Raw genomic sequence first — 23,973 nt, forward strand, 5'->3', positions numbered from 1 at the left:
TTTTCTTTCTTTTCCCAAGAGCAGGATGGTGAACTTTTTATCAACCTGTAAGTGTGCATAAGTGGTGTATTTTGATGGATACATTTAGTAGGTGAAGTTCAGCTATTATTTAAGTGCAGGGACGTTTGTAGGACATTTGGGCTTTGCTCAGGTGGAACTGAAGGGATCTTCCCCCAGGATTATCTTTTTATAAACAAGCTCTATAGCTTTGATATAGAAATTATAGAAATTATTTTTATGACATATTTATGACATACTATACCATGACATTATTTAATGAAATGTTATGACAGACTATACTATGACATATACTATGGGGTTTTCACCTTTTTAAACATATTTATGACATACTAGACTGACATACATTTTATATTCATACTATCATGACCTTTTTCAACATTCTATACTTTTTTCATCACTTTTTTGACATACTAGCCTGTACTATGATTTTTTCATGACTTTTTTGGAAATACCATACAATATATATTGTTTATCATAGTAGAGTATGTCTTAAAAATGTCATAGCATGTCATAACAAATTGCATAGTATAGTATGTCATAAAAACTGTAATAGTATATATTGTATGTCATAAAAATGTTGTTAATAAATGTCATAGTACAGTAAAAATGTTACAATATACTATGTCATTAAAATGTCAATCCGAAGTGGGAGAGCCTGGAGGAAACCCATGCTCACAAACTCCATACAAGGATCCTGAAGCTGGATGCAACCCCTGGCCCCTCTTGCTCACCACCATGCCACCATTGTCATTGTATAGTATGTATGTACAGTATCTAATACAAATGTCATTGTATAGTATGTCATAAAAATTGAATTAATAAAAGTGACGAAAATGTCATGTATGTCGGAAAAAGTGATGAAAAAAGTCATAGTATAGTAAGTCGAAAAAAGTCAGAGAATATAGTAGGCCTATGTCCGAAAAAGTAATGAAAAAAGTCAAAATATAGTATGTCAAAAAGAAGTTATGGAAAAAAGTCAAAATATAGTATTTCAAAAAAGTCATGAAAAAAGTCAAAATATAGCATGTCAAAAAAAGTAATGAAAAAAGTCAAAATATAGTATGTCAAAAAAAGTAATGAAAAAAGTCAAAATATAGTATGGCAAAAAAAAGTAATGAAAAAAGTCAAAATATAGTATGGCAAAAAAAAGTAATGAAAAAAGTCAAAATATAGTATGTCAAAAAAAGTAATGAAAAAAGTCAAAATATAGTATGGCAAAAAAAAGTAATGAAAAAAGTCAAAATATAGTATGGCAAAAAAAAGTAATGAAAAAAGGCAAAATATAGTACGTCAAAAAAGTCATAGTAGCTTATATAGTAAGTTTGAAAAAAGGTGATGAAAAAAGTCATAGTAAAATATGTCAAGAAACGTGATGAAAAAAGTCATAGTAAAATATGTCAAGAAACGTGATGAAAAAGTCATTGTATATAGAATGTCGAAAAAAGTGATGAAAAGACACTTGAAAGTATCACAGACTAATGGGAACTAGATCCTGTTACATACTCCAGAACGGTAGGTGGCGTTGTGTTCCTGAAAACTGTCAGAAACACGAAGAAGACAACGACGACACAGAATTGTAAAATAATCATGAATGACGCTATCTATATGATAGTCATCTGTTTTATCAATTTCAAGTTTAACTATGTTGCACTTATACAAGTCAAGCAATACGTGGAAGAAAATCTGTCTGACTATGTTTGTGAGAGCCAACTGATAAATAAATACATTTGTTTTGCGCACTGTATCCTACATTACGGTAATATCGCGTCATCAAAATGGGACAGCGTTGACGGGAGAGTGGCGACGCGCATCAGTGTTATTATTGCTGGTGATGGTGATTTAAGACAGTGGGGATTTGTTAAGGTTCACCAGGAATTAAAGGGGTTATTTTGTACTCAGCTAAATCACTAAACTTCGTCTTCAACGATATCCGGTTTTGAATGGACTTGGGTATATTTAGACACAAATAAAGTAAGTTAACTGATGTTGGCGCACACCTGTCAACGTCACGACTCTCTTATCTTCTGCCACTGCTCTTGTTTTTAACCCGTCTTTTCTTGCAGAAGCAGCCATGTACCACAACAGTTCACAAGGAAAGTACTGGATTTTTGGAAGTGAAGACGATATTGAGAAGAAGAGATGCAAGGCCAACCAGAAATTCCGGAACAAGATACTCGAAAGTGGGAATGTAAGTAGTAAATAAATTACACACCACACATAAACCAAATCAAGAACAGTAAGTCCCGTTTGTGACACCTCATTTCCCTTCTCCCGCCTCCGTCTGAATCAGCCTGCCAGTGAGTCCAAGCTCCTGGAGCGTCCTGAGGAAGACGTTTTATTCCGACACTACGAGAAGAGGCTGCTGGACTTCTGCAACGCGTTCAAGCCTATAATGCCCAAGTCCGTTGTGGTATGTGTGTGCTTTCTTTTCGTCTGCGCGGGGAACAGTCGAGGAGGTAGAAAAAGTTGCTAAAAAATGAATAAATTTGCGGTTTCACAGTCCTATCTGTCCCAATGTAAGTCTATGGGAACCCCAGCGCTCTTCCTAGGGGTCTTGGGAACTATATGACATGCCTGCCTGTAGTTTTTTGACCTACATGTGTCTCACCTGTGCAGGGTACAGCCATCATGTACTTCAGAAGATTCTACCTGAACAACTCCATTATGGAGTACCACCCCAGGATTATCATGTGAGTACAGATAGGTTTCGAAGAGCATGTATTTAGCTTGAATAACCAAAAGGTCCAAATGTAGGTAATAATGCTAAGCAGGAACATGATTAATAATGTGCTTCTAATTGTGTAAATGCTGGAATGCCTTTAGGTTTTTTTTTTTTTTTAATACAATGGCAATGCAATATGATTAGCTGGCCACTAGTGCTCAAGGTACTGGAAAAGAAGTATAACATATATAAATGAATAAGGTATTTTAAATATTCCTTGCTTCAATGTTTGGGAATTATTATAAAAAGGGTGTTTTTTGTTGTTGTTTTTTTTAGAAAAGGATTATTTTTGGAAGACTATCCTTTGCAAAACTGCAGAAAAAGTATGATGTGCAGCCTTGTTTTTGCCCGTCTGTAAAACGTATTTCCAATTGACCGTCCGGTTTCAGGCTGACGTGTGCATACCTGTCCTGTAAAGTGGATGAGTTCAACGTTTCCGGCACCCAGTTTGTGGGCAACCTCCTGCAGGAGACCCCGGCAGGGCAGGAACGGGTTCTGGAACAAATCCTGGAGTTTGAGCTGCTGCTGATCCAACAACTCAACTTTCACCTGGTGGTCCACAATCCCTACAGACCGATGGAAGGCCTGCTTATTGACCTGAAGGTAGTTGGTGGACTCCTGGGAGAGAGCTTTGAAGATCTTGCACTCATAGTCCTGATCTAGTTTATTCAGCCAGATTATTTGACCCGTCTCAATAAATGATGTCACTTTTCTAAATGCCATCCCTCAGACGAGATACCCCACGCTGGAGAACCCGGAGTCACTGAGGAAGAATGCCGATGACTTTCTGACACAGGCGACCATGACAGACGCAGGACTGCTGTTTCCCCCGTCCCAGATCGCCCTGACAGCGATTATGAACAGCACGTCGAGAGCTGGTCTCAGCATAGAGAGGTGGGTTGTCACATATGCTCAGGTTAAAACGAGGAACAATGCTAATATTGAAGAAATTAAGACATAATAAACTGCATTCAATTTCCTTAAATAATCAACTGGTTGACTATCGTTAACTAATTTGTTTGTGTAGCAATTAAATCAAAGAATGTTGTCCAGAATAAAAACAAAACCCCATAAACTGAAATTTCTCTTTGTTATTGTAAATGTAAAACAATGTTTTTGTTTGTTTTTCAAATGCTTAGTTACCTGACTGAATGTTTGCGACTGAAAGAGGACAAAGAAAGTCTCTCAAAGATGTACGACTCAATGAGACGTGAGTGAACTGCACCTTCAATTTGACACCACAAGATGGTGCCATTGAGCCCTTTGAGCTTCACTGCATTGTGCGGTACAGAGAGCTCTTATTTGAGATGAAAGTAAATCATTTCTGTGTTCATCCAGGGATGAAAACTCTTTTAAAGAAATATGAACTTCCCAAACCGGAGGAGGTGAATGCTTGCAAAAAGAAGTTGGAGAGGATTCATGCTGAATATGCCAGTTCAAGCAGGTAAGGAGATAAAGTCGCCTGTTGTACTAAAGTGTTGTGTATCGGTGCTGCTATTTGTTATCGAAGACGTATTTTTTATCCCCCCACACCCAAGTAAGCAACGCAAGTTTTCTGTTGTCACACTTAGTAACAGTTTTATTTTAGCCAGGTTGTCGTATCTAAGATGCAAAAGGTTCAAGGTTCAGTATCAGGTAGAAAAATAAAAATAAACACATCATCAGCTGTATGAAATACAGAAAGGAAGTACAACAGCACGCCACATTCCTACCTACATCATCCATACCATGTAGCACAGCTGATATTGGTATCGCTGATGAGGAGACTCTTAGGCTCATTCGTAATCATTTGCCGGTCGCCAGCTGTCTGTTAACACTTGGTGAGGTTGGTGAGGTCCGTGGTATCTTTAAGTGCAACTACAGTAAACAGTTTGGTAAACTCTTGAGCTATGACAGGCACAGATTCAGACTCGGCAGCTGCTTGAATCATCAGGAGGCACACGAGGCCGACCCCTTTTTTTTATGACTGAAGTTGATAAATCTGTGCATGGCATGACTTCCCAGGATGAGTCTGTGTGAAAGTAGTCGGTGCAGAGGTGTACTGAAACACCACCTGTGATGGCAGGAGAGCGAGAGATTGCAAATGCATGAAAGCTTTTGTTTACACCCCCAAGGCTTCGCGGGAGTTCAGGTGATGTTTTGTTAGAGCAGCATATATGTAGGCCCACACACTATAGCAGGATCCATTCAGGGTTAACACATGCACAGGACAGGTTACAGATATCTCCTACAAACGCGTAGACTATCTTTCAGCTTTGTTCAGCTAGATCATACACAAACACCGTTTACTTCTATACAAGCCTAAGTATATAATATCAACAAACAAAGCAGCATATAAAAAAAAATAACAAGTGGTTCCAGTGCTGCGTGGTAGTTCATAACACAAACGGTGGAAGTCGGCAACGGTTCGGAGGAAGAGCGTGTCGTAATACCAGGTGACGTGGACGAAGCGGGCGGCGCGTAGAAAGGGAGTTAAGGCTTGTGTCATCTTGGAGAGAGGTGCTGTGTTTGAATTCCCTGATGACGGCAGAAAACGCTACTTCAATGCTTTGGATTGCCTCCTCTGTAATCCTCGCAAGTTGTGTCCAAGGAAAGGAGTGGCTGATCGGGGTGCCACATTTGTCTGGTTTCCACGCCAACCGACCGTAACCAGTCAAATGAGGGAGTGGCAGGCATAGCAGGATAAAAGAAGTTCAGACATTTCTGCAGTTGACTGTATCTCAGGTCTATCTTCATAGAAAGTCTTTTCAAGGTCTTATGCAACAAGGCTTCATGTCAAATTTTCATCAGTTCAACACACCGTCGTTGCCTGAAGCATTTTGGGAAGGGCTTTGGGAGGACAGTATTCAGATATGCAGCAAGTGGTTTCCCACGGAGAGCAGCCATACTGCGTTTGAACTGCCAGGAATCTAGGCCACATGCTTATAAATACAAACTGACTTTAGTCTTCGGTAGGGCACCTCGCGGGATGAGGCCTCACTTTGGCTGGCTGTTTGTGTGGTCTGACTACCACACTTTTGATTCTTGGGTCGGAATCTGTAAAACTCACATTACCTGGATGGCAGCAGCCAGTGACATGATGGTGCACTCTGTCCTGTAAGATAAAGTGGACATGTTTGTAAAAGGTTCATGCTTGGAGAATCTCTAAATCTGTGTGTTTTTAAAATTCTATCAGTCTGTACGTATATATATATATTCACAAATGGTGTCTAAAAATGTAGCATAACAAGTACGAGACATGGGGAAAGTAAATCTACTAATGATGATCATGAAGGTGTCGTGGAAACCACACTACTTAACTAAATGAGTGTTAAATGGACTTGAAAGGGTCACAAACGTTGAATGTAAGGAATGGCGTTTAAACGATTACCTGCAAAAGGTCTGATAGGAACAGTAAGTCTAAACTTGTGATTCTGTTTTCGGCTCGTAATAAAAATACTTTTGCATTGCAGCAAACGAAAGCGAGGATATGAAGAAGATGGTCACGTATCAAAAGAACCACGTTTAACAGAAGAGGTGAGACCATATTTCGCCTTACAGGCTCACATTCAAACTAAGTAAAGCTACACATTTCTTGTAAAAATCCATATTAATTTTTTATTTTTTTTTTTATTGCAGGAATGGACCGACGAAGATCTGTTATGAGCATTTACCCAGAAATGGTTTTGGATTTAAAGTTTAAGTTATTATACTTGTAACTCCAATAGTAACTCGTCGAGGTTGGATGACGAAGCCTTCAAAGAAAACACGATGGAGTGTCATAGTTTGCAGAAGTGTTGTACTTCCCTACAACTTATTGTAGAAACATGGATCTACTTTTGTTCTGCAGTAAAAATAAACATATTTTTCTACTGATGTCTTTTGTTTCTGCAGATTAAAAACGGAACACGTAATCAAGCCACATGATACTGTGTGCATACGTTTCTCCACCTTTGTCAGGGGACAATGAACGACTCCATAATCTACTTTACAAAAAACTGTTTAATAAGTGCATGCATGTCTGATACAGTCTGTACTATTCAAAAATGTTACTGCTGTAAACACTTTCATTTTACTTGGTTTCTCTGATTATTATGTGTCTTGTCTGGCATTGAGAAGTTTCAAAAAAGACCAAATAATCAAAAAATAGCTGATACAATCTGAGGGGGGAAAAAAAATGCAGCTCATCTCACGTATATACTCATGATTCCAGCAAGAGAATTTATTCTTAATATAAAATAACCATACTTTTCTTAAAGACTTTGTTCCAATCTAGAAAACAAAGAAAAAAGAACAATGACAGAAATGCACTTTGCGGATATTGTCACAAACTTAAAATAAATCAGTCAATTACAGTATAAAAAAAAAGCTTTATCGCTCATAATCCAGTTACAAGAAAAGGGGACTGAGAGAACTAGCTTCTTCATGTCAGTTTCCTCATAGGCAGGAAGGGGTGGGGGGGTATACTTTGGCAACCTGTGCTATCAAAACACATAGCGGGTACAAAGAAACTCTTGAAATCTTTATATTTGGCCCTCATGATGAAGGGAATGAAATGTACCCAAGTCAGTATTGTGAACACAGTTTGAGGGGAAAACGTTTCCTGTGCATACAGCTGTCAGTCACTGGTGCAAGTTTTTTTTTTTTCTTTCTCATTTTTGTTTTTAAAGTACTGCATCGGTGGTTGCATAGCTCTGTTGTGGTGAACAGGACAAGATGGCAGGTGGGTGGGGATGGGCGGGACTACTGGAGGAGGATATGATGGAGGGGTTGCCATGGTGATGAAGGTAGAGCATGCTAGGTCTCCTCTGCGCTGCACTCCGGTGGAGGAGACTTGACGGAAGGATGGGAGGATGGGAGGAGAAGAGGAGTGCAGTACTACCTGTTGCTGTTGGACATGGTATACTGAGTCTGCTTCTGCTGGAGGAGCTCTGTGATTGCCAGCAGCTTTTTCAACACATGCTGCAAAGAGGAAACCGGTATTAGATACATCTTCACAAGCAGGACAGCATAAACAGTCCTGTGCATATCACCAGCCTCTGACCTGCTGTGCTCCCCTCTCGTTGCTCAGTGTGCGGAGCTCGTCCGAGTGTGTGACACAGACCTCATGCAGCGCAGCCAGGTCCCGGGACAGGTCCGTCCTAAAGTGCTCTGTGGCTTCAGGGAGGTCAGGGACGTTCTACAAACACAGTCGACAATTTTCTAAGCTTGTGAAGTTTAGTCAGCATTTAGAAGAAGAAGATATGCCTGCTTGTTTGATCAAAAGGCGAATAATGTTACTCACCCCCAACTCATCCAGAAACATGATCATCCTGTGTTTGTTATTCTTGATGAAAGGGTTCACACCCTCCATATAGGGTTCCTGTTTGAGGATAGAAAAAGCATAACTTACATCCAACACAACAAGTACCAATGCAAATTACTCCTCTTGATGTACAGCCACTGGCAAAACAATGATTTTACAGCATGCCGTTCATTCAAGTACATAACCCACACCTTTGCACCGAATTCAACCAGGTTGGCGAGGTTCTGGACAGACTTAGCGACCAGTGTGAGGGTCCTGCCTGCTGCTGAAGATGGAGGGTCTGCAAGAAGAGAGGGAAACGCAATACACACATTGTTACATGTCAAATATAATAATGGAATTTGGTGTGCTTTTCTAAGGATGCTCACCAGCAATGATGTTGAACAGTCTGGGGTTGAGGATGGCAGGACAGATCAGTCTTAGAAAGACAAAGCCACTGGAAGAAGAAGAATGGATGAAGTACGTTAGACTGTAATACTAATAGACAGTAACCACAGCGTGTCTAACATGGATTATTTGTGTTTCTTTACCTCACAACTCTCGTCCGCATGGTGGTGTTGGTGGGCCATTTCTGCTGCACAGACTTCTGCAGACAGCCGTAGATGAACCTCAGTGTCCTGGATGGATCATCACAGAAAATTACCGATTACTTGTTTTTTTTAATGTTGCCTTTTTATTTGTTTGAAGCCATTCTGAAGGATCTACCTAATATGCAGGAAAACAGTGTGTGCGGGTATTATGAGGGTTTGTTCTTACGGTGGTAGGATCTCAGCAGCCATGAAGATCTTCTCCACCAGCTCAGACAGGATGTTGAGGAGATGAGCCAGGTTCAGGTTTACATCCTCATTCTTTTCCAGTTTGGAAGGATTCAGCTGGCAAGCAAAGAGAGGCAGAAATCAAGAGAAAAGAAAAACAAATGACAATTAATTCAGATTAATTCGTTTATTCAAATTCACAATGCATCAAGGTGAACCATGCACATTGCATGTTACGTTGATATGTATGTTGGGTAGCTGTGGATCAGTCACTGGTAGATGCATTTTTGATATTTCTTATTTTGAAAACAAGAGAAGCTAAGAAAAACAATAGCACATGCACGGACTGGAAATGTGTCTCAATGAGTGTATGAACTCTATAAGAACTGCAGAGTGTTTTTGAAATATTCATCGCAACTCAGGCTCACACAGCCCCTAGAGATTTGTAAGGTTTTCTTTGCATCTTATAGGCGGGGGGAAATAGCTTGTAGAATAACTCTTTACCTCGCAGGACTGTTTGCTTTCCATGATCTTGAGAATGGTGTCTTTGAGAGCGTGGTGGACAAATGGTGTGGCGGTGGCCTTCATGTACTGCTCCATCAGCGTGCTGGCCAGTGTGGTTGCTCTGAACAATGTTGTGGCTTCATCTGGCAGTAACGCACAAATAAAGAAGGTCATGCACATGTAGGATTGATGGTTATAGCACTCATCTACAACAAATACATCATCATTTTATTCAACATGAATACATTGTGGGTTCCTCCGGTTAATGTATGCAACTGAGCTGTTTGTTTTCTGTTATTATTGCCTGCGTACCCTCCATGTTAATCTCTCTGTCATTGAGGGTCCTGAGTAGAGGGGCTTCAGCCTTCTCGTGTCTGAAGATCCGCAGAAGGAGGCTTGCCAATAAGGTGCGGTCCTGACCACACACATGGGCCAGAGCGTAGATGACATGGAACTCTTTCTGCAAGATCATCTGCAGAGGACACACGGCAATGATATTGTCATATTAAGTGAGTCCCAGAGAAGCACACACTTAATGGACATTGCAATCGAAAAACACTTTTCCGGGAAATCAGACCTCTTTGAACTCGCTGTACTCCTCTTCCGGCATGATCTTCTCCATGGAGTAGCGTGCACGTACGCGTAAAGAGCCCGGCTCGATGCCCTTCAGAGGCACATGGGAGCTGAGAGGGAACCACTCATCAATCATCTGGCCCTTCTGCAGACGGTTTAGCTGGCAACGCATGAACACTGGGAGGGAGGAGGAGACAGATTGAGGCGTGAAAAGGTGGGAGAGATGTTAGTTGTGAAATGAAACAAGGAGTTGAGGTGAATTGACTACATTGGTTTTAAAATGTACTTACAGATGTCACTTTCTTTACTCTTTTTTGTTTTGTTGCTCAGGCTGATTTCAAATCTGTTTATTTCACTCGACAAGTCACTGAAACAGAAAGAAAATATATTCAATAATTCTGTCGTAACTAGAGACACTTTTCTGGAAATGTGAGCTGGATAAAATGTGGGGAAAGAAAGAGCATTCAATAAGCATTCAGATATGTGACTCACTCAAAGATGAACTCCTCCGTGAAGACAGGATTCTGCCCCTCCCTCGGGTGTGTTTTAGCCACCTGGACGCTGTTCAGGTAGATGTTACAGTAGGGGCTGGCGAAATACTTCACTGGCAGCTTGTGGGCCTCCTCCACATACAGCACCAGGCTGCTCACCTGAGATAAAAAAAACAAAATATGCATGTTTGGGTTGTAATAACTGCCCAGAATTTTAAATGAATGAATTAAAAACAAACAGTACAGTTCTGAAAATGAAAAGTCTCAGGACAGTAAGAGACTGTTTTTCAAACTGCAGGGGCTTTATTTTACATGATTTCCAGCAATTACCAGCCACTCGTGGTGAGGCACCATATCACCTCTACTGAGAATATGATCTTTCCACTTCACAATGATCTTATAATAGAAGTTTGTCTGGGCGCCAGAGAGCTCACTCAGCAGAGTTGGCGCCCCATGTACCGAGGCTAAGACCTCACTGGCCCCGTGTTCGAGAACAACCGGCGATCCTTTCCTGCGCGTCTCTCTCATGCTGTCCTCGCCATGAATAAAGGCAAAAAGGCCAAAAAATAATACTTAAATAATAGAAGTTAAGATAGAATAGAAGATACTGACAACTGAATGAATTCATGACTAGCATGGTGATTTTCAAAAGGGAGAAAATGGGTTCTATGGGTACCTGCCACTCCCGTTATAGACATAGGGTTAGTTTCTCTTAAAGATGGTTTCTGCACACTGGGGTCCCTAAACAGACAGGTTGGCTGATGGAATACGTACCTGTCTAAGCCTCTTGTTGGTGGTCGGCTGAGTGGTTTTCCTTAAGTTACTGCAGAAAGTTTGAAGGCATTTCATCCAATCCTGCAAAAAATGAACACTGTCAAAACCTTTGGATAACATAGTTGTCATGAGCTCTGTCTCTGTATGAACTCACAGCACTGTAAACTATCCAGTGGTCCTCTGTATCTGATGAAGAACCGGTTCGGACTGCAAATGTACTTTCTTTTTCCAAACAACAGGAGCAGTTCCCATGGCTGAGCACACAAAAACTAACCTCTTTGATGAAATAGCTATCAGTGATAGGGCGGTGCTGACGCTCTTATTATTACCTGTGCCTGTTCTGGAGACTCCCCTGCGAAGTAGAATATGTACTGTTCCTCGCTAAAGTGCTGAACAACAATCTGGAAACAGTGTGGTCTGAAAAAATAAAATGGGGGGAGAAGATTTTAAATTACCGTGCACAGTATGATAATTCATTTTAAAGAAATTGCTTTCATGCAGTGTCTCGTGCCAACTTTGCTAAATTAGACCAAGAACAATATTTTGCCATCTCACCTGCCAAACAGACTGTCATGCACACCATACACAGAGCACACACTTAGGTCGATCAGCCCTTTGGGTTTGGTGGCTCTCTTTTCACTCTCAAAGTAGATGAGCTGGGCATCGTTACCCTCCAGGATGAAGTAAAGGTTCTTCCATCGTTTGCCTTTGCCTGAAGGTGAGCGGAACCATTAAAAGGTTTATTATATGATAGACAACGGAGAGTCTAATTAAACTGCTAAAGAAGACAGATGTCTCATATACCTTTGTTGAACTGGAGGTAGCCTTTCTTGACTATATTTTTGTAGAAAGCGTCTTTTGTTTTCCGTCTGATAGTGTTATAAATTTCTCTCCCATCCACTGTGTCAGGAAGAACTTGTTCCTGGTGCTATAGTAAATACAAAAACAAATCAAGTCATCACACAACCATCAAATCAATTCCATTTGAAGGGCTCAGAATAAGAATCCGCTTTATTCGCTTACACTACAATACTTGTTTTAAGTGCTTTAACTTTAGCTTTGTTGCCCCAGAGAGATGTTTTAGATCTTAAAGTAAACAAATATGATTTTTTTTTTCTCCAGAATACACATTGCCAGTTCAGTGACACTGGCACTCAGCATTTACTCTTTGTCTAGACAGGTATGTAGTGACATCAATATTTGGATAATTTGCATGGTAGCACGTGTGTCAGCAATTGTCAGATGTCATCACCTTAAGAAAAATATAACTTCAAATAGGCGCAATATTGCTAATATACAATTGTTCCTACCTGCACCGAAACTGGCTCTTTCAGGTTGTATCCCTCGACGATCTGCTCTTTCTTGTAATGTTCGATAATGTCATCAACACTGCCAGTGAGAGAGTGAGAACAAACAAGATGCAGCACGTCAGTTATTAAAAAGTCAAATACACATTTCACAGGCTAGCTACAACTACTAAAATGCTGCAGTTACCATATAATCCATCTTGATATTATTCTGTTGTAACAAGATGGCAGGCACATTGCAGGACATACCTGTTGTAGTACCTCCCCCCCATCATGTACTGATTGTTGGGGGTGGGGGAGATCTTGAACCTTTGGATGTTTTCATTGGTGCGAAAAAAGAGGGAGTAGTCCCCAGGTGTGTTGTCTGACGGTCGGACTAGAAAACTGCACACCTGGCCAACTATGAAATCATAACGGGGGCAAAAGAATCAGAGCGCGGGAGAAAGAGAAAGGTTTTAGTGCATGCTCAGCAATATATTTTGATAAATGGACTGATGCTCTGAAGTTATTTCTGACAAAGAAAAATACAATATAACATCACAAGTGATTAATAACGTTTGCAACATGAAAGGCAAAGAGGAATGGTACCTGTCATCAGCAGGTTATAGGCCTCTTGCTTGGTGATTTTTCCGTGATACCAGCTGTTTCGGGATTGAGCGAGAACACCAGGAGAAGGAGGTGCAGAACACAAAATGAGCTCAATCAACAAAATACAGATGTGCAGTAGAAGCTACTGCAACAACACCATCACTTAAAATTACTAACTTATATTACCCAAATTAATAATTGTGATCAATCACCAAGAAAAGTGAATTCATGGCAAAACAACTTACGCTTTTCCCTCATGCGGATCCTCCTCCCGCCCCTGAAAGATATCAGAAACAGAAATGTGTCAAGACACCAACTCTAACAGATGATCAAAGCAGTCTTTGTGACGTGTATGCACTATTGTGTTGTATATTCAGATATCATATCACCATCCTGGGTGCTATATTAATGCCACTTTGGTATGATATATATTCAAGTCACACCATTTTATTTTGAGTTTACGGTGCAAACCCCACTAATCATTTAGAATACTTCTTTGCATATAATAGTCTTAGATGTTATGATGCACACAAGGAAGTAAATATAGCCTTCACGTATTCTGCTGTACTTACCACCTCCTCCACCAGATCCTCCACGATGAGGCCCTGCTCCTCTGTCCGAACATTGGTCACCCACATCCAACCATCATCCAGTTCATTGTGAACAATAAACATGTCCCCTTTCAGGAAGCTGAAGATACCAAACGGGCATACAGAGAAAGGGATAGCACTGTGATATTGTGCAGATGGTATGAAAAAGGCAGAAATACAGACTGTAAATTCTGAATAAACAAAGGTTTTGATAATATGACAACAGCATCTCTCTCTCACACTTGCTCCATTAATAAATTGTCATCTTGAGGATGCGAGACAAAGAAATTGCCATGCGTCTATTTATTTAGCATTGTAATACTAAAGCATTACCAGCAGGTGTCTCCTCTGACTCATAACATCTGAGTTAAATACTGCATGTTGATCTACTCTGTTAAGCCAGTGGCTCCCTGGCAGACTCAGGGTTGAGGTCGACTCCAGACAGATGTTTATCAGATTTAGGAAATCAGGGATAGCTGGGATCATCAGTAAGTGTGCCTATTGCAGCTTAATGACAGGGGAAAGAATGTTTTACATTAACAAGTTAGATGATGTGATTTCCAGGCTGCTGTGAGGGGAAGACCAGGCCTGTAACATGCAAAAAATAACAAAAAAAACAAAGGGATACTAGGCCACTCTTGGGGAGCAATACAATCAAATACTATATTTGTAAGCCTAGGAAATCATCTGGGCTTGTCTGTGTCTCAAAGATTATGAATCATATTCATGAGAGTACTTTTAAGAAAGTGACTGGTTAGATATGAAAGTATACCACGAGTAAAGTCTCTTTTGTACAGTTACACACAGATACGTACCTGATCTCATCAGTATCTGGCACTTTGGTGTATGGAAGTATGGCCCTGACTCTTCTCCTGTCTTCTACAGGCTGCGGAAACATGCACACAAAAGATGAAACGCTCATTCTTAGCTGTGACCTTCCAAAACTACATCCATGTTAAGTCGCCCAATTACTCCACAAAATCAAGTATTCTACTACAACTCCCTCTGGGAAATATCACACGCCGCTAAAAAAGGCAATTAGAATAAGCTTGAGATTATTCCAACTGTTCTGAATATTGCCAGGAGGCAAAAGAGAAAGGAGGAAAGGAAGACATGAAAAAATATTCCCTTGTATAAATGGCTGACTAAAGGAATCAAGGTTGACTTTTAGTTACCATCAAAAGGTACATTTCTTCCACTCACATTTGGCATATTTAAATTTTTTAAATTCATGTTTGCTAGATCTAAGATCTCTAATTAATTCCCAACCTCCATGGATTGCTATCAAGCTATAATTATATAAAAATGGATGGGAATGCTTCAATGTGTCAAATATACCAGAAAGGGCCTTTCATTTTTAGTTTTTTGAGACTGTAAAATCCCAGCCATGAGTCATTCTCACCTCAGGTGGTGCCACTGGTGATAGCAGTTTCTCTCCTTTTAGCAGGCAAGACACATAGCTGTAGTAACCAATCAGGTCTGATAGAGAAGAGAACCGTCGCCCACCAATGTAATAGTCCCCACACATGGCTATTATCCTGTTGACAGAAAACAACAATGATTACAAACAGCACAGATATTTTTTTTTTTTAATACAGGCTAATCATTGTGCAGAGAAGGGAATATAAAATGATCAAATTTGATTTATATGACAGTGAAATTATCTATCTGGACTCGATTGCAGCAACATTGGTTTCATTCTGACACTGCAGATGAAACATTGTACATAATAAGCAGTTTTACCACAATCATCAGTCAGGAGATATTATCCAAAGAGGATTTCAGACAGTGAGAGAAGGGGGGAATAGAGGCAGTCCTGTTGAGTCCAACTATCATCAACAAGTGACTGATAATCACGATAGTGAATGATTACAATGGTATGAAAAAAGTACTGCTCTATCCCATTGAAGAGCCACTCATCCTAACTGTCTGCTAATCAATTGAATGGATCTCTGATTGAGGGTTTATAAAAATAAAAAATGCACTTACGGTTACTCATTACTGTGTATAATCTACGGACATCCGCCAATAGAAGTGACCATGTCATGCATTTAACCTTATGTTCATAATTCCCTTACACAAGGGCTCCTTCTTTCCAGCATCAATGACATCATGGGTCCGTACTTAACTATTGTGAGTGAAGGAGATGATGTCATTGTTTCTTAATTTGAGAAGTGCATGTTCTGGAGAAATTGTCCATGATTTTTCGGAACAAAAACCTTTTTGCTTTCTATAAAATTAGCAGGTCAAACATGATCAATAGAGTAGAAGCAGGAAATTAAAGTAGCCTACATACAGGCACTTAAAAAAAAGCTTTAGAAAGAGAAGAACCTAAACCTTATTCAATGAAGGCAGTATGCTTGAGAAAATCGGTGTCTCAATTGGGGGCACCATGTTTTTCAGTCCCAATACAGATACCCGAGTACTGATCTGATGTGTTTAATTTATAAGCTCTATGCCTCACTGTGTGGAAGTGACTGGATCATTATTTTATGTGTAAGGCAACATCTGGCTGAACTTAACATTGCTTTCCTTGGTAACTTTGTAAAACAAGTTGTAACAAATACACAAAATACACAGATATTAATGTTACTGAACTGTTTTATATTCAAATAATGGTATCTGAAAACAGATTGGCCTATCGTCACCGATATCCATTCCAGCTATTTGAGTAAGTATCGGACCAATATCCAATGTCAGTATCGGTGCATCTCGAGTTTCAATGACCAAACTACAAATGGCCTGGACAGATATGCCCTGATAGGTATCATCACATCAATGCTTATAGACCTCTAATGGTTACTTTCACTTTTCAGGTCCAATAATCAAGTAAACCACTTTCTAAAAAAAAAAAGAAGAAGAACCAAATTAAGTAGAGGATGTCACATCATTTGCCCTTGATCGGAAAGATTATATCTTCCTCTTTTATGGTTTAGCTGCAGGCTAAATGTGTCCTCATGCTGATTATAACATACCCATTGAAGGGAAGGACATATTGTAATGCCCAATCTGTTTTATGTTATTGACTATAAGGTCGGAAAATACCCCTAGGTATTGTTGTTAGACGAGTGTGCTGTCTTCATTCTTTTACTTCAGGTCCACCCACGCACATTCAGGTCCACCCACATTCAAAAGGCTTCTGCGTCACACTACCTCGTGGAGTCATTGGTTCAAGTATGCAAGACGATATGCATTCTACTAACATTGTTCTCAAGCTTTGCACTCTCTGTTTGGAAGGCTTCGGCTCTGGACATCACTTTTCAAACCTTAACATTCTCACTTCAGTATCGGGTCATCTCTGAGGTTGCTCCTTTACTGCAGTGTCTATGACTCTCTGCCCTTTTAATGAATAACTTGTAGTTCCCCTATCATTATCATCTACTTGAGGTTGCATGCTGCCTGCTTAATATTAGATGCCATGTTATGTTTAGATTTCATACTAAAATCGTCATGTCTGACAAAACTATTTTAATATGCCAACCCCAAAGCTCTCGAGTAGTGCCAGGTGTGCGATCCATGGACACAAAAACGACTCGGTGCTGAGATTTGTTTTCACAGCCACAACAAACTTTAGACTCAACTGGGAAAACAGCTGATTAGCCGCAGGCTGCAAGATATGAATGTAGAAAGAAGGTCCAAATAATTGTATTACTTCAGACAGGACATTATTTGAGCAAAAGATGCCCAGGCCAAATACTTCATGCTTCCTATAATATTCATACAAGGGGTGTAGTTATCCATATACACAAATCAATAACATGTTAAATCAGTTTTTTACAACTCATTTACTTACACTTTTATATTTGCTTATGAGACTTGTGAGATTTGGTAGACTTATACTTCCCAATTGTTGGTATTATATGGCTGCCCAACTGACCTCAGCATCATAATATTTCTATACAACAACAAACCTCAACCTTGGTTACTATCAAGCAAGAGACCTATCAGATCTACCAATGCATTTTTATCTATATTGTATCTGAGAAATGAGAAAGGTACTTTTTCCACCGTCTATGGGAATGTCCAAAGATCCAAAACTTCTGGAAGGATTTTTGTAAAATGTTTGTCAGAGATGTTTAATACCAAAGTCCCTTTGAACATCAAACTCTGTGTACTTGGAATAAATCCGCAGTACTTTATACAAACATCAAAACAGACTAAACTTTTGGACTTTGGACTTCTTCAAGCCAGAGATATTGCTCTGTGTTGGAAGAGTATGGACACATCATCATTGTAAATGTGGATACAGGAGTTTTGGGGCTGTATCTGTCTGAAAATACTTTTTTCATCTTTAGGGACCATACATTAATATCATGAAAGATGTAAATCTAGGCTTTACCTAAAAGTTAATTGTAAATAATGTAGGAGCTTAATACATTTTATTTATATATATATATTAATTGATATTGATGCAAGGTGAATATGTGTGTGAATATCTGTCATGTACTGTATATAGTTCTGGTATGTGATATAGCTAAATGACAATAAACATATTGTGGAAAAAAAACATTTGTGCCTGTTGCATGTCCTCTGTCTTACCTGAAATGGTTGACCACGTTGGTCACACTGAGGAAAGACAGGACAAAGGAACCGGGCCGGCGGTCACTCTCCCTGATGAGGTAGCTGCCAGGGTTCCGGGCCTGGCGCAGCCGCTCCTCAGCAATGGTTCGGTCTAGCTTGCCATGGTACCACCTGAGACGGACAGACAAGGAGGACATAATTAGCAGGGCGGCAGATTTATGGAGCTGCATTTGAGAGGCACTGCGTTACTAAATTTATAAACCTGTCAAGCAGCAAGTACACATTTCTGTTGAGCAGTAAATACACCATAAATCTACAATAGATTAACATTCAGTCTAACATTAAATTGGTTAAAATTAAAGAAACCACTTTCTACTAATACAACAATTGTGGTAAACAACCAACAACTGGCTGAGCTAAACATGATAAGAGATGGATGAGATTTATTATTTTGACACGCCATAAATTAATGTGAATTAATGACAAAATGTTTACCTAAAACTAAAACTTCAAGAGAAGGAAATACCAATTTGAAAAAACAGTACCTCTCTTATGAAGTATATTTCTAATGATATAGAACAACACAATTATATTGAGTTCTTCACAGTCCAGGTTTAGGAAATAACCAGAAATAAAAGTGTAGAAAATTGCAAAATCAAATGATAATATTACAGAAAAAAAAACAAAAACAATCTTGAATCATAATGAAGCTAAAAAAGAAAACACCTTCATCAGGTTACCTGGTGTCATGTAAGATTTACATACATTTCCACTTTGAACCTTGAGAGCATAGTGCTTCTCGTCATTTTCAGAACAGTTCTGGGAACTTGGTGAGTGAAATAAATCAATCAAAAATGGTAGATAGACTAATAGAAGAGAAATGGATATCGAGCTTTAATGAATTTTACCATCTACACTCATGAGAGTACAACCCAGACAGAATGAACAGATCATGTATTCTTAAACAAATGGAAATCCAAAAGCTTTTATTTTTGGGTTTCCAGCACACCATTAAAGTCTTGCTGCTTGCTGAATTAAACAGAAGCCCCAGGAACAACACTGGTTAAAATTTCAGCAGGTGAGGCTGAACTTGACTGGGTCTTGCCAGCTGGGGTGAAAAATTAACAACTTTTCCACATTTAGGCCACCGGTGCCTCTCGGGGCGGAAGGCAGTGACTGGAAAAAACATCCAGTGGTGAGAAGATGAATGAGGTGCTGCAGTAGCTCCTTTCACAGGAGACTTAATAGACTCCCTTCTGGTTTAGGTGAGTAAAGGTCCCTACTTGTAAAGAAAACCTGGTGAATTCTGCTCATGGAGTAAGCTGGAGAAGACTTGTCGAAGATGAGGGGAGAGTTAAGTGTCCGAGAGGGCGCTTTGGGGGGCAATTTGGTTGATAAGAGAATTGAAGAGGCCAATTGAGAGCAGTTGGAGAGTAGGCCCAAGTAGCCCTTAAAGCGCTGGCGAAGCTGGGGCAAATACTGAAAGAGAATGGAACAGTGGAGAGGGAAAGGTAGATGACTGCAAAGGAACGACAGAAAGTAGAGCTGGGCGTCCCATCCAACAAACCAAACTAGCTAGGTTCCAGTTTTTATGGCACAATACGATGTGTGCCGTATGACAACCACTAATCCTGAACCAGGCCAAGTAAGACTGTAAGTCTCAAAACCAAATCACACAAACCACTTCCTCTAGAAAAATATTCAACGTTCAAAATGAGTCACAATATCAACATCAACAACAATGTGAGGGTCGGTTACCATTTCCACTGCCTAAAGCAATTCTTAATCACATAGGGGGCAGCCAGTGTTGGGAGACTGGCAAAACACAAGACTGCGTAAATCATCTTCCTCATCTTCTTACAAACCAGCATCTTCCTATCAATCATGATTTATGCAGTCTCTGCTTTCTGTCCACTCTGTTTACCAACTCCAAAGCCCACTTCTGATTTACTAGCACCAATCCAAGACATTTTTGAGAGTGTGTGGTATAGTACAGCCACACCTCCTTAGATCACCAGTAAATATCCCAAAGAAAAAGCCAAATGAAAACAGTTATTAACCCTGTACCAGTCATCCATCCAATAGTTATCCACAAACATAGCTTTACACGAAGGGGCCTGTTTTCGTGGTGGTGCAACCGCCAGCACATGCCGCACTCATTCAGTTTGGTATTTACCCGTGATTAGATTACATGCAACAACACCTGACTGTTACAAAATAACCCCAAACATCTCTACACATATCATTCAGATCCATTATAAGGGATAGTGATGCCAGCCAATTCTGTGCAATTGCACAATAGTCTCATTTCCAACTTTTTAACAAAAGAATCTGCAAAAGCTACTGTGTCACTTTATGACATTTTATGAATTTCAGTAGAATTATGACTGAAATAGCATTGGATTTATGCAATCAGATATATTGCTTACATTTTTTACATTTGTTGACATCGTCGTTGTTAAGTGTAAAAAAGACACACACGCACACTCCATCTGCCTCTAACTGCAGATATGTTGTGCTGCATGACGGCACATCATCCGGACAGCAACATAATTCCTTGAAGAGGCTGATTCGTCATTTGTGGAGTGGTTGTCCGCATGTGTCACTGTGACTGCCACAGCTGTTTCAGAGTAATAGTAGAGTGATGTGACTGGCTGATTTATTAATCACCACAACCTCCAATCTATAGACGCTTTCACCAAGCCCCTTTGCACACTGCGCTGCTGCGCATACATGAAGTACACTAACTAAAATAGAAAATGTTGATTCAAACTGATGAACTCCCTGAGGCTGTGCATCGTGCTGCCAGAAGCCTGCTGCTGTTGCTGTGGGTTAGGCAGTGGTACACACATCCAAGAATCATCAGCATCAGCTAGCCTATTTTGGGATGTTTAAAGTTGCAGGTGAACATATAAAAATAACGCCTGCTGTTAACTATGAAACAAAAAGAGCTATACACAACACATTGTCAAGTCTAACACCTGTGTGTAGGACGATTACACAAGGAGCAGGAAGGTTTAAAGTGCAAGGCTAGAAGGAGTCCAACAGATTAGAAGCAGAGGTGTGAAACAACATAGACTGTGTTTTTACATCAACCCTGTCTTTATAGAACTTTAAGTGAATTTCCATTTTTGGATTCTGACTCTGTAAGCTGTAATTATTTCTCCTGCCACCCACTCATGTCTAAAAGAAATAGCTAAACGTTAACCATAAAGATTAATAAGAGGAAGGACGGAAGAAGGTTAGAAATCACAACTGATATTCTAAAAAAAAAACAAGCTAAAATGAGAAAACATGAACAAGTCAACTAGTATGATACATTGAACCTCATACTTCTTTACAAATAAACTGAATATGTAGAAGGTTTGTAACCAGAAATCATTAAATAGAACTGATTGCCACCCATCGATTAAACCTCTGACTTCACGTTGAAGGTAACTTCAAATTGAGAATATTTAAATAGGGATTAATAGTGGGCCTATTGGCTGCATTACAATTGTTCATTGTATATAGAATAATGTTCTTCATGTTAACTTTGATATATGACTGAGCGGTTATTATTTAACTAGTTGAGAGAATGTGGACTTGGTGACCTCTGTACACTGCTGAACAATACAGAGACAAACACTGCAGAGGATTCCCATTTGGATTGTTTTTCCAAGCACGCTCCTAGTGTGAATGAAAAAAGATATTTCAGGACGCAGAGGAGCTTATGTGCAACACGTGCATTTTCAAATATAATTTTAAATGGCAGTTACAATGTATTTGTTTGTCACCTACAATATTTTACTGTTAAAGATTTCGCTTTGGGCAGAAGCAACAATAGCTTGGCAACTTTTAATTAATAAATCATGCAAATACACGCATTGGCATACCATTCATTGGGTTGTCAAATCAAGCAGGTTCGTACACTTTATAAGCCAGTCTTGTTTCTCAGGTATCTGTACTCAAAACAAACAAACATTCCACCGGTTTACATGCTGGGTCAGGCTGCTTTGCCATATGTTTTGTTTGTAAACAAAATATTGTATAGCTATCGTATTCATTTACTTCACCGCTGTACACCATTGCCTGTGTTGCCATAACAACCCCAACCATGTGGATTTGTTGTCATCTACATTATTCCAGGAGCCCGGTTTATTTTATTTTATTTACCATACATCTAACAGAGACACCCTGAATGTCTTTGTGTCTACACCTTCAGCAGAGAATGAAAATAAAATGTGGTATTTCATATTTTGTGAAACTGTTGATGCTTTTCACTGTACAACACACACTAGTGCAGTTTAATATAGGAGCTAAGACATTGAAACCTTAAATCACACTGTCCATGATGGGGTGTGGAAACTAGGCAGAAAAGGTGTTGTGAAAAACAGGCTGTAATGAGCATAAGCCAAGACATCACTGATAGGATACAGTACCACTACCGCGTTGAGGAATGCCCTGTCGTGTCAGTACATGAACAGCGAGCAGCCCAATGACGTCCTGGTTCTCTCCTCTATGGACTCTCACCTCAGGATAAGGTATTAATCTCTCTGCAGTGCACTGAGTTTCCACAAAGTCAACCAAAATAGCTTAACTGAAACACACTGTCCAGTTAGGTTTCGGTTTGTTTTTTTAAGACCCCTTCGAAAATCCTCCAATAAAGACATTTTAATAATAAATTGATAGATAAGTGTGCAAAGACCTGAATGCAAGGTATTGTGGCAACTCACATGCATGGCAAATTACTGTTTTCTACACTAAGCAAGTAACAACTACCTGTCAATAACACCACACCAAAATATGTTTCTAACGGTTGAGGTGAGTGAGCAGGAGGAGTCCCTGACAAAGTCATCCTTCATTCCATTGCCCACATCCTGAACCTCAATTTCACACAAGGCACCCACTAAGTCACTTCATTTTTGAGATTGCAAAAAGGAATCCTTTCAGCTGTTACTGTTGGCATACTAGTAAGCACCATAAGTTATATGCATAGTTCAGCTAATTGTGTCATGATGACAGTGTGCTGCTGAAATTGAACAAGCTTTGTGAGCTTGGGCAAGTTGCCAAAATATAGGGTTTAGGCTCCAACAAACACGGGAGCATGATTTATTGCGTATACAATGCTTCTGGCTATATTTTAAGGCTGAATGCCTTAAAAATATTGCATCACAAGAGCTCTGACAAGACAGGAGTGACATTCTGTTCCGTTGGATTTTGCCTGTAGTGTTGAGCCACATGAAGCCTCACTGTGGTTTTCTCACAGTTTACAGCTTTTGATTTGTAAAGAACAACCTGTGGCAACATGAAGCCACAGAGAGCACACTGAGTGAACAGTGTAGTTCTATTCTTCCAACTGGAATGGGAGATATATAAATAACAGAATCAATTGAAAATTGTTTGAGAGAAACTTTTAAAAAGTTGACCAAAGTAAATGTTTTACAGAAGGGGAACATAATATGTTCTAGAATTTTTTTTAATTAGACATTTCTGTAATCAGGTTGTTTTAATTTAGAAATCAAATGGAACCCAACAAGCCTAATTTGTCCTGTAACTGCATGATATATGAGGGAATATCATTCATGCATATCATTGATGTAAATAGGCAACAGCTGAAGTTTTATACAGCAATATAAATACACTTGAGGCTAAATAGCATACACTGCTCGCATTGCTTGAGTCATTAATGTGCACCAAACTAATTATCAGGGTGTTTAAGGCGGGACTGGAAGACAGCAATACCTGCATTCTGCATTTTGTATCCCCATAGGAGGAAATACGCAAGGACTTAGAAATGGATAAAGAGGTAATAACGGGCAATAACATCAATCGACTGATGAGGTGACATTTGTCATCCCAAG

General features: G+C 39.7%; 2 protein-coding genes across 4 annotated transcripts in view; one reads left to right on the forward strand and one right to left on the reverse strand.

Moving 5' to 3' along the window:
• Positions 1-23,973, reverse strand: part of LOC311023251 (ras GTPase-activating protein 1-like) — a 389,455-nt gene that overhangs the window by 357,783 nt on the left and 7,699 nt on the right. The window contains exons 2-26 of one of the 3 annotated variants that reach the window (XM_084024957.1): positions 18,149-18,301; positions 15,012-15,147; positions 14,425-14,495; positions 13,592-13,709; positions 13,265-13,296; positions 13,020-13,072; positions 12,681-12,831; positions 12,435-12,513; positions 11,929-12,052; positions 11,680-11,836; positions 11,454-11,541; positions 11,125-11,205; positions 10,352-10,509; positions 10,150-10,226; positions 9,864-10,036; positions 9,599-9,758; positions 9,287-9,429; positions 8,784-8,899; positions 8,558-8,644; positions 8,396-8,463; positions 8,219-8,307; positions 8,007-8,084; positions 7,767-7,901; positions 7,605-7,684; positions 4,275-5,837 (exon numbers count right to left, since the gene is read on the reverse strand). In XM_084024957.1, the coding sequence (XP_083881083.1) occupies positions 5,789-5,837; positions 7,605-7,684; positions 7,767-7,901; positions 8,007-8,084; positions 8,219-8,307; positions 8,396-8,463; positions 8,558-8,644; positions 8,784-8,899; positions 9,287-9,429; positions 9,599-9,758; positions 9,864-10,036; positions 10,150-10,226; positions 10,352-10,509; positions 11,125-11,205; positions 11,454-11,541; positions 11,680-11,836; positions 11,929-12,052; positions 12,435-12,513; positions 12,681-12,831; positions 13,020-13,072; positions 13,265-13,296; positions 13,592-13,709; positions 14,425-14,495; positions 15,012-15,147; positions 18,149-18,301 (2,656 nt within the window). In that variant the 3' untranslated portion in view covers positions 4,275-5,788. Of the gene's footprint in view, positions 1-4,274; positions 5,838-6,706; positions 7,685-7,766; positions 7,902-8,006; positions 8,085-8,218; positions 8,308-8,395; positions 8,464-8,557; positions 8,645-8,783; positions 8,900-9,286; positions 9,430-9,598; positions 9,759-9,863; positions 10,037-10,149; positions 10,227-10,351; positions 10,510-11,124; positions 11,206-11,453; positions 11,542-11,679; positions 11,837-11,928; positions 12,053-12,434; positions 12,514-12,680; positions 12,832-13,019; positions 13,073-13,264; positions 13,297-13,591; positions 13,710-14,424; positions 14,496-15,011; positions 15,148-18,148; positions 18,302-23,973 lie in introns of those variants that run through there. The other 2 variants (XR_014598202.1, XM_084024958.1) reach the window with 2 other exon arrangements.
• ccnh (cyclin H) lies at positions 1,796-6,889 on the forward strand. The gene is made up of 10 exons (XM_084024969.1): positions 1,796-1,992; positions 2,085-2,209; positions 2,312-2,431; positions 2,638-2,711; positions 3,133-3,346; positions 3,474-3,637; positions 3,883-3,953; positions 4,082-4,187; positions 6,196-6,259; positions 6,362-6,889. Exons 2-10 carry the CDS (start codon positions 2,093-2,095, stop codon positions 6,386-6,388), a joined length of 957 nt encoding a protein of 318 aa, XP_083881095.1. The 5' UTR covers positions 1,796-1,992; positions 2,085-2,092; the 3' UTR covers positions 6,389-6,889.

This window comes from Eutrigla gurnardus, assembly GCF_963514095.1.
Source record: "Eutrigla gurnardus genome assembly, chromosome: 13".
In the NCBI taxonomy this organism is placed as follows: Eukaryota; Metazoa; Chordata; class Actinopteri; order Perciformes; family Triglidae; genus Eutrigla; species Eutrigla gurnardus.

Bases quoted from the DNA above. Each gene is read 5' to 3' on its own strand.
- ccnh (XM_084024969.1), top strand. From the start codon at position 2,093: ATGTACCACAACAGTTCACAAGGAAAGTACTGGATTTTTGGAAGTGAA. The intron at 2,210-2,311 runs GTAAGTAGTAAA...CGTCTGAATCAG, and splicing joins AGATACTCGAAAGTGGGAAT to CCTGCCAGTGAGTCCAAGCT. The intron at 3,347-3,473 runs GTAGTTGGTGGA...GCCATCCCTCAG, and splicing joins GCCTGCTTATTGACCTGAAG to ACGAGATACCCCACGCTGGA.